This window comes from Xenopus laevis, chromosome 9_10L, assembly GCF_017654675.1.
Source record: "Xenopus laevis strain J_2021 chromosome 9_10L, Xenopus_laevis_v10.1, whole genome shotgun sequence".
Classification (NCBI taxonomy): domain Eukaryota; kingdom Metazoa; phylum Chordata; class Amphibia; order Anura; family Pipidae; genus Xenopus; species Xenopus laevis.
Window position 1 is genome coordinate 91,092,817 of NC_054387.1, and position 9,946 is coordinate 91,102,762.

Here is a 9,946-nt window from a genome sequence, read left to right on the forward strand (position 1 = left end):
CATATAGTACCTAGACTGTGTACATATGGTTAGAATTAAGGGCAATGGCATAAGACATTTCTCTGCAATATTTTTTTGGAGTAGGTTCCAGTAATAATCAAACTCACGTGGCATAAACACTGTGAATCCCATTAATATTACTGGAAAGAATGTGATTCATAGACAATTTTTGTACTCAGAAAGAAAGTGTTAAAAAATGGTATGTGTAGTAGGCCTGAGCCACACATCACACTACAGTTTCATTTGAGCACGACTCACTCATGTTAGGATTATAATTATATTTATCTTTCACACCTAGTCCTCCCCCTGTTCTTTTTCTAACCTGGTATCCTAGTACTACTTGAATAGTGACATACAGGTAGCAGTTTAGTTTTTAGCTCTATGAGACAAAAAGTTTAAAATCCCCCTCCATTCATTTTGAATGGGAATGGTCTGCAATCTGGTGCTGTAAAGTGACAGACGCTTACCTTATACCAAGTGCTTGAAGGTAATTCCAATTGATAGGAAGGGTGATTTTAAGTTTTTTTTGGCCAATGACCATGCTACAAAACACCAAACTGCTCAAAACTATTATTATCTACCATAAAACCTTACACACCAAAGCTGAGATCTGTAGAATTTAAGTGATTTAATTTCAAGCAATTCTTCTGTCAGTATAAAAAAAAATGCCCATTTTCTGCCTGAATATAAAAGTGGCTACTTTCTGCCTGAATATAGTGTACAATATTGCATAAAGTACAGTCATTTTGGAAACCTTTATTGTTGAAAAGAAAATAGTTGTATTCTTACTGAGCAAAATTGGTATTTCTGTAGTTTCCTTTTACTTTCTGCCAAATAAGAGTAGTTCTACACTGCTTTATGGCAGGGGATTCTACATATACTCATAGGGCCAGAGCCAATGCCCCACATGATGAAGCCGGATCAGTTACCCTTTATCTGAATGGCCGAACAGCATCAGTTACTGATGATATAGATCTAACAAATAACAAACAGGGCCCTACAATACTTTAACAAGCAAGGTTTACAGAATGAACTTTGAATAGGAGGGCCTGTTATTATTATTTTTATTTAAATAACGCCAACATTTTCCGCAGAACTCTGTAAAGATTATACATCATTCCTATCAGTCTCTGCCCAAAGGAGCTTACAATCTAAGATCCCTATTATGTTCACACAAACAGTCAATTTTTATCACAATCCAATTTATCTGCCTGCATGTTTTGTTTGTTTTTTTGGAGTGTTGGAGTCCCCCTATAAAACAATGTCTTAAATATATTGATAATGAGTTGAGTGCAGAGGACTTCTTGTATTTGTCTGTATGTAGTTTGTGGTCACAGCCTCATTGCACCACCTCTTAATGTTTTAAAAATTAGTGGTGAGCACAACTTTCAGCTTACAATATAGTTGGATGTGATAGCATTAGCATGTGCCCCACTGATGACGGTCCTGTCCCTAAAACTTAAAATACCGATCATTGCCTTTGTTTTAGGATACTGCTGTCTACACATTAAATACGATATCATTTATAGTTAAAATTCCCTTTTAAGGGTGCTGTTTAGCTCATGCAAAGCACACAGTATCAGAGTTATTTTCAGCATTTTTCATTTGGCTTCATCTGTAAAAAAAAAAAAAAAAATAATATGCCTGGGAGTGATGATTGGAACTGGGGTATAAGGAGTAGGTGTGAGAGAAAAGATACCAGTTGTCTGGAAGTAAATCCCATTTAGAAGTCATTTTATAAGTATTTCGAGTTTGTCTCTTCCTTCAACACACAGTCTGGTCAGTCTCAGTGAGTTTTTCGGTGTGTAAATCCCAGAGGGTGTATGTTAGCTCTGTGCACGTGCAGCCTGTTCTCCTTCCTATAGCAATTCTCATTTGATTTTAGACAGGAAACACTTGCACTAAGTGATTCCAGTGGGACAATTATTGCATTGTTTTTAGGCTGATCTTTTTTGTCCCATGTTTTCTGAATTTTGTGTGTAGCAGATGGATCTTTTACTGGGGGAAGCGTCCATCAGTGTTGTTTTCTGGTCAGAAAACCATATGGCTCTATTTCTATATGTCACTGATAAACACCAAAGGGGGGAAACTACCCATTTGCGGCAGAGTACTTGTCATTCCAACAAGGGTGCAGTAAGAAAGCCACAAGCCTTGGGCAACTTTCCTTTGTTTCCATTTGGAAGTTGGACTTTTATTCAAATGTATTACAGATTATTCTCCGTAATACTGTTTTTAGTAATGTATTATGAATCCATGAGTATTTTCACAAGGTCATCATTTACGGTTATTACAAAAATTATATATTATATGAACCCTTCAAATGCTACATTCAGATTGGGCCACGTTAATGTTCCAGTGCCAAGAGCAAGGATCTCACTGGTCACATGAAATTTGTAATGGAAATAACTTCAAGCAGGTGAACCTGAATATGATAAGGCAGCCAATAAAGAAATGATCTGTGTTTATTGAAGTCGACATAAGGAAAAGGAACAGGTGCGCTCCCTAGATCAACAGCTGTGGGAGTAGATAAACCAATATTCCATTATAGGAAAAAGATATCTCCAATTAATGTATCTTAGGAACATATATTAAAAACAGGAAGGAAATGTAAATGGTTATGTGTTAGAACTCCTATGTTTATTGATATAAGAGGTCGGCTATATCCCTTGTTCAAAAGTTATAGCAGATAAAGGTCTAATAGTAAACTCACCTTCATGAAGGGCCCCTGGCCTTTACCCCTTTTTTGGCAGTTATTAAAATAGCTCTACATTCAGACCTATCAGATCACTTTCTAAAGCTGTTCCACGATCAACCCCCACCCCACCGCAAGTGTGCTCCACTTCCACTGCCTCTGGCTCAATAATGCAAAATATGTCATTGGCTGATGTAAAAGCATATAAGTACAGTGATACCAGGCCTTCAGGAAGATGAGGGTCAGGGGAAATGCTAAGGGTAAGGGGGTTGACATTATCTAGCAGAGTAAAGGAAACGTTTATTCATTAAAACTGATAGAAGCTGAAAGTAGTTGTCAATGTGAGTGCATAGGGTCTGTTCAATAATCATTACCTGTTATTTTGATCATATTTAGGGCATGTTTATGGCTTTTTTTGTGCCTTTGATTCACATTTGAGACGCTGCATGAAGAGCAGCTGAACACACAAGCTAATTGACTCTTCTGCTTGTTTGTACACATGTGTACATTTGGATTTGTGCTTCAGTGCATTCTTTAAAGAAAAGATGTTGCATTGTTTTGGGATTGACATGTGCACATAGTACAGTGGAGCGGAGAGATGCATGTTGGACTCACAAAAATGTATTTAGTTGCATATAAATGTAATACACGCATCTTAACCTGCTCAACATGCATTTTTAGACGCATAAAGGCATTTTTTGTTACTGAGTTGTAACTTGTACAATTAAGGGTAGTTGTGCCTCCAATCACTGGCACGATCAGGGTGGTTTCAGCTGCAGATATGCAGTCAGTAGGCACGTTTGCACATGATTCAGCATAGAAGGCAGGACAAATGCAATTGTGCTTGCTGCCTACAACTGTACAAAAATGCAAGGGGCCGGTTTGGTCACAAGTATATTTAATAAAAAGGGTCAATAAATGCAACATTTGCATCCATTACAGCATTACCGCACTTATGGCAGGGTCTGTAAATGACCCCTTATTGATTAATATTGCTCATATAATTAAAAACAATTGCAGCAAGTCTACATTTTCAAGATACTTTGGTATTTTGGGCCCTTTTGTTTTGAAAAATTCAGTAAAATGCATGTTCAATAATTATGTTCTCTATCTATTCCCTTACTGAATCTGTAGCCAATACATGTACAGATATGGGATCTATTATTTGGAATGCTTCAGACCTGGGGGTTTCCAGATAAGGGATCTTCCTGTAATTTAGATCTCCATACCTTATGTCTGCTAAAAATCAATGAAGTGTTAGCTAAACACCATAAGTTTATCTTGCCAATACAGATTCATGCAGTTTAGATAGGATCAAGTACAAGGAGAGAAAAGGGAAATTATTTTTAAAAAATTAGAATTATTTCCTTAAAATGTAGTCTATGGGAGAGAGCCAACCTGTAATTCAGGGCTTTCTGGATAAGAAATCCCATACCTGTATTAAGAGTGTCTGCAAGTTTCATGCACCCCAGTTTATAGTTCAATTTTGCAGTCACAATGACAGGAAGAAAATATGAATGTACTACTCGCACAAATACCTTGTGCTCTGTATTAGTTAGTGCATTACATCCAGACTTGTCTACCTCCTCAAAATAGCTCTTCTCTTCAGAGTGGAGCTGGAGGATACATACTTCAGACTACTTATTAACTTCCCGGGTAAGGTGACAGTACATTTATTGACAGATAAGAGCACTTAATACAAGAAATCTAGCGAGGTATTATGTTTTCTCAGAAAGAAAAAAAAAAGAATTGAATTCTTCGAGTCACAGATATTTCTTCCTCTTGAAAACTGTAACTGGACAAAAAAAAATATCATTACATTTGTGTTTGTTTTTCTAAATGACTTTACAATGTCCGTTTTTAATAGCATGCCCTATCCATGTCCACTGTTTTACTAAGCAGCTAGAGCTGAAGCGTCAGGTCCTTCACCTGATGAATAATCTTTCTATCTGATAAAAAAAATGTAATGAAGGTTCAAAGGGTCACTGCCTGTTTTTTTGTACTGAGTCAGATTATGCAGAAGGCAACCAAGATTCCTGCCTAAGGCCCCATCAGTACTAGGGGATTACCGGTGCTACATACCAAGCTCTAGAAGCAGAGAAACAATGTGCAACATTATTTTTGACTTTTTTTTCAGTACCAGTCATGTAGTAGTTACGCATATATATAGGCTCTCTGAGAGAGCAAATGATTGCCCATTCTAGGGCATCTTTGATTTTCCTTTATTTCCCTTTATTATTTTATAGTATATTATTATATTTTCCTTTGTTAAAATCTCTGCCAGCACTGCATGTACAACTCATATTAAGGTACAGATAAATATAATGGGGCACATTTTGGAATCTTTACCATTATGTGAACTCTGTGCAATGCAAGAATGCTATATTTCTCTCTTTTGCGGCCATATTGGCTAGTGCCTTGTTAATAATTATGAATGAGACCCATGCTTAGTTGAATTCATAAGGCCTATATATTTTTTCAGCATTAGCTACTATGCTTACTCCCTCACATTCTTTAAGACTAATAAAGTTGTTTCCATCAACATGACCCATTACTGGTCCGTGTCTAAAATCTTCTTAGGATAGGATGTTTTTTTTCTCCTTTGAAAATGGCAGATAGTCTCATAAACCTACGTGCAACCATTGGCTCTGCCTGAGCACCCACTATTATGGCGATTTTGCTAGCTTATTACCTGATAAGTGCATTTATTGGCCAGTGTTGCCTTAAATAGAATTCTTTCCATGATGATACCATTCTGTCCTCACATCTAAAATGTCCCGAATGTCCCGTTGATCAAAAATGTACCTACTATTTTGGTTGCCTACATTCATACGGCCATCAGCTAATCCTTATTTTCTTACATGACATTTTGAAATCAGGATAAATATATTGGTGTTGCTCTTGAGCTTTGATTCTGAATAAAAAAAGATGCACGTGTCTTTTAGACACTGCTATATTTATGGTCCTGAAATGAACACTTATTTACTTTCACCTTTCCTTTTCTCCACTGGAGAAATTGAACAGAAAAAGGGGACATTTACAACTGCAAGTCCAGTGTGTGACATGCAAATTTTGGAAACAATTTGCAATGTTTTTTTACCCACAATCCAGTGTGTGCCACTATTTCATCCAAATAATCAAAAATGTTAGAAGATGAAAAAGATTATTTTCTTTTCTCTCTACAGTGTCCTGTACTTGATCCAAACTAGATATAATTAATCCTTATTGAAAGCAAAAATCCTACTGGGTTTAATCTTATTTTAGTAGACTTAAAGGAATAGTTCTGTGTAAAAATGAAAAAATGGGTACATAGGCTGTGTAAAATGAAAAATGGTTCTAATATAGTTAGTTAGCCAGAAATGTAATGTATAAAGGCTGGAGTGAGCAAATGCCTAACATAACAGAGCACAACTTCCTGCTTTTCAGCTCTCTAACTCTGAGTTAGTCAGCGACTTTAAGGGGGGCCACTTGGGACATAACTGTTTAGTGAATTTGCAATTTATCCTTAGCATGAAGCTCAGATTCAAAAGCAAACAATTATGATCCATGTGATCCCCCACAAGTCCCTGATTGGTTACTGCCTGCTAACCAATAAGTGGAAACCAAGACAGCTGCAGTGTTCTGGCTATTATGTTAGACATCCAGTTTCTCCAGACTTTATACATTAAATTTTTGGTTGACTAACTATATTGCAAATATTTTTTATTTTGCATAGCCTATCTATTAACCCAGTTTATATTTTTATACTGAACAATTCCTTGAAGGTATGCTGATCCAAATTATGGAAAGATATGTTATCTAGAAAACCCCAGGTCCCAAGCATTCTTTAATGAATAGTGGCAATAAGCTCTAAGATTGTGGCCCTATAGTTTTTGCTTGAAAACAAAACCTGTGATCTGATTAACATTTGTCTGATCAAATCAAATATAATTTTAAGTTGCAGACACTTTTCTGCTTTAATTTCCTGGTACATATGGGTGTTACCTACATCTAGTTTAGTCTTACTTGCAAAAAAGGTTAATATAAAAACAATATGTTCTCTATTTGTCTAGGCAAATTAATAGATTAGTGGGCAGGCAAGACATGCTCAAGTTGATTTTATTCAACTCTCACCTGGTAGGGTCAGAGGGTGTGGGGAATGGCCCAGATCACAGATCCTGCAGGTTTTGTTCTGCCACGCACATCCCAAGAGCAGGTGACATGACACTTTGGTTCTAAAATTATTTGATCAGCCATTACCTAAAATCATGGATGCTTCTGAATGCTGTGCAACCTTCACTCTGAAACCCAGGTCATCATGTTTCCGCAACATGCAATTCCTAGAAACAGATAACCCATAAACATCTACAACTAGAATTTACCTAGGCTGCTAAAATATATATATTTTGTGTTGGTGGCAGGCATAGGATTAAACTGTACTCAATAACATTCAAATTAAGGTTGAGTAACCTTTACTGGGTATAGGTTCATTGTTGTCTCTTTGTTGTAACTATGGAAAGATAATTATAATGCTATATATGATTTAGTGTGGAAAGTGAAACCCAGGACAGTGCATGCAGGCAAAGGGTGCATGACAGGGGCGGGACAAAGCTGCCTGGCAGGGGATTAGCAGTGGGTTTAGTGACGTAGTTGGGGGGTGGAGTTGTAAAGGGATGTGTAGCACTAACTGCTAAGGAGGGCATCCATTTTGGAAGAAGAAAAGGAGTCCCACCCTCCCTCCCTTGTATTACCCTTTGTGCTAGTTGTCACAATTGTGGCCTGGGTAGTGGGGCACAGGATAAGTTGATGTGGAATGGTGAGTATTGGGCTGACTAACCAAGAGGTGATGAGAGGGAATAGCCCGTTGTCACAGCCGGGCGGCGGGTCCCTGGCAATGGGGAGAGTTAATTAAGTGGAGTTTTACCAAGTACCAAGTTGGTTAATGGAACTTGGTTGGTGGTGTTCCTCTCTAAGAGCGGTGGTCTCTGGGAGGGTATGTTGTATTGGGGGTAGCATGCAGTCCTGTGTACCCATCATGCTAGAAGGCACAAGCGGCTGGTGGCTTAACGATTGCATGCACCTAATTGGGTCCATTGCCAGGGGCCTTGCAGAGGATTAAAATGTTAATGGTATATCACTGTTCATATTTGTATGTTTGTAATGTTGTTAATATAACTGTTATTGATATATGTGTTATCTATTGTTAAATAATCTGTTGTGCAATAAAGCTGTGGACAAAAAGACTCCAACAAATAAAATGTATGGTGAGCGAGTTGGTTATTCCTAGGCCAGTTTGGGGGAAAAGGCAGGTATTTGTCCCTGCCCATGTCATGGAGCTGGAGCTGTACCATGAGAAACCAGATGTGAATCTGTATTACTTGTGTTACTATGCAACTCATGTCTAAAATATATGATTTTATTTACATACTCATCATAACCTTGTGATTCTCTTTTTTCTAGACGTGGTCCCTTCCAGCAAGCATTGTTTGTGTCTGGGCCCTCTACAGGATATAATGAGAGAGATCCGCCATATTACTATGATGTAGCACACATTAATCAAACGCCTAAAGGAACCTATTCCCGTACCCAGGCTCATGACAAAACTAGTTATCGCATACCTCCTTACCAGCCTCCACAGGCCAAAGGTCCTATCCGCCAAGATGTCCCACCTTCTCCACCTCAAAGCCATCGACTCCCAGGCTATAGTGCTGTAGTAAGGCCAAGACAAGAGGAATATCAATGCAGATCACAAGATCTGAGGCAGAAAAACCCTATGACTGCTGCTGTATAACTTCCAGTGCAGTTGGTGATTCAGTTCATCATAGTTACTTCTGGTAATGGCAGATCATATGTATATAGACCTAACATTAATTCAGTTATTGCCAAAATAGTCTGACGGTACCTTAAGGGCATAGACACACTGGCAGATTCGGGGAGATTAGTCGCCTGGCAACAAATCTCCTCTTCTTCGGGGCGACTAATCTCCCCGAACTGCCTTCCCCTGCCTTCCTTGCCGGCGGGAAGGCACTCTGAGCACTTCGTTTTCCGAAGTCGCCCGAAGTTTCCTCATGAGGCAACTTCGGGTGAAGAAGAAGAGGAGATTTGTCACCAGATGACTAATCTCCCCGAATCTGCCAGTGTGTCTCTGCCCTAATAAAAGGTGTTACAGAAACCTTGTGTAAACCAGCTATTCATCAAAAAGTGCATTATAATATTGACTGAAAGTTACTATGTTAAATATATATTTTAATGTGCATATTTTAACTTTTTAATGAGAGGTAAAGGTGTTTAACATGTTTTATAATTGATATATTGGCTTCTCATGGCAGTCATTGAAGTTTAAATCACATTAATACTAGATTTAAGCCAATGGAGTCAATCATGTATTAGTGCCGAAAATATATTCCTATGCATTCCAAACTCTACCAATACTTTAAGAATTCAGAGTTCTAGTGAAATAATTTCATTTTTATGTTAACTGAAATGAATGGCTTATGTTTATTTGACATTGTGCCTAGCCTGAATCATTATTCCTCATCATTTGTTTACCCTCCATCCAACTGGGCTAAAACAGCATTTAAAACGGTTTGGTGATTTGCAACCAAAATCTATAAATATTGTATTAGAATGGGGCACCCGAAGAAGCATTTTTTGCTATCGAACTCTGGTTTGATATAGACAGGCCAAAATGGAATTTGGCACTAAAGCAGTCTACCGATGTGTATGTTCATCTGATCAGCAGGCCTGCACACTATCAAAGAACTGGATGGTATACCACTCAGATATGTCTGGCAAACTTAACTGTCTTTGGGGGAATAGTAGTTTTACAAAGTCTTGAAAAATGCAGGTTTACCACCATTCTACAATTAAATCTAAACCATGTCTCCCAATTTGTGCTTTGAAGATAATGGCCTGCACAAACAATCATTGGCAAGCAAGTACACATTCAAATTGTCAGTGACTTTAACTGCATCTCCAGGAGTTCCAGGAACATTCACCACAACTCAAGTGATTCAGGGCAGGTTTCAGAGTAACGATTAGAATTTTGGGTGTCTAGTACAACAAAATGATTCGGGCTCCCTGTTACTAATCAAACAGCAAGTGTTGGCTTCAAATATGCTGCAAAGAAACATAAAGCACACAATGACCCAGACAAGAAAAAAAAGATGAAAGGTACAAGTAAGTTAGTGTTCAGCATGAATCCAGCCCACAGAATGTATTGATCCAGCACTAAGTGTACAATCAATACTTTCTGTCACTGCATGCTTTTTACTG

General features: G+C 38.0%; 1 protein-coding gene across 2 annotated transcripts in view; it reads left to right on the forward strand.

Moving 5' to 3' along the window:
• Window positions 1-8,683, forward strand: part of LOC108701460 (partitioning defective 3 homolog B) — a 653,761-nt gene extending 645,078 nt beyond the window's left edge. Inside the window, exon 22 of one of the 2 annotated variants that reach the window (XM_018236176.2) lies at window positions 8,132-8,683. In XM_018236176.2, the coding sequence (XP_018091665.1) occupies window positions 8,132-8,462 (331 nt within the window). In that variant the 3' untranslated portion in view covers window positions 8,463-8,683. The remainder of the gene's footprint in view (window positions 1-8,131) is intronic. The other variant, XM_041576955.1, reaches the window with a different exon arrangement.
• Window positions 8,684-9,946: the final 1,263 nt, after the last annotated feature.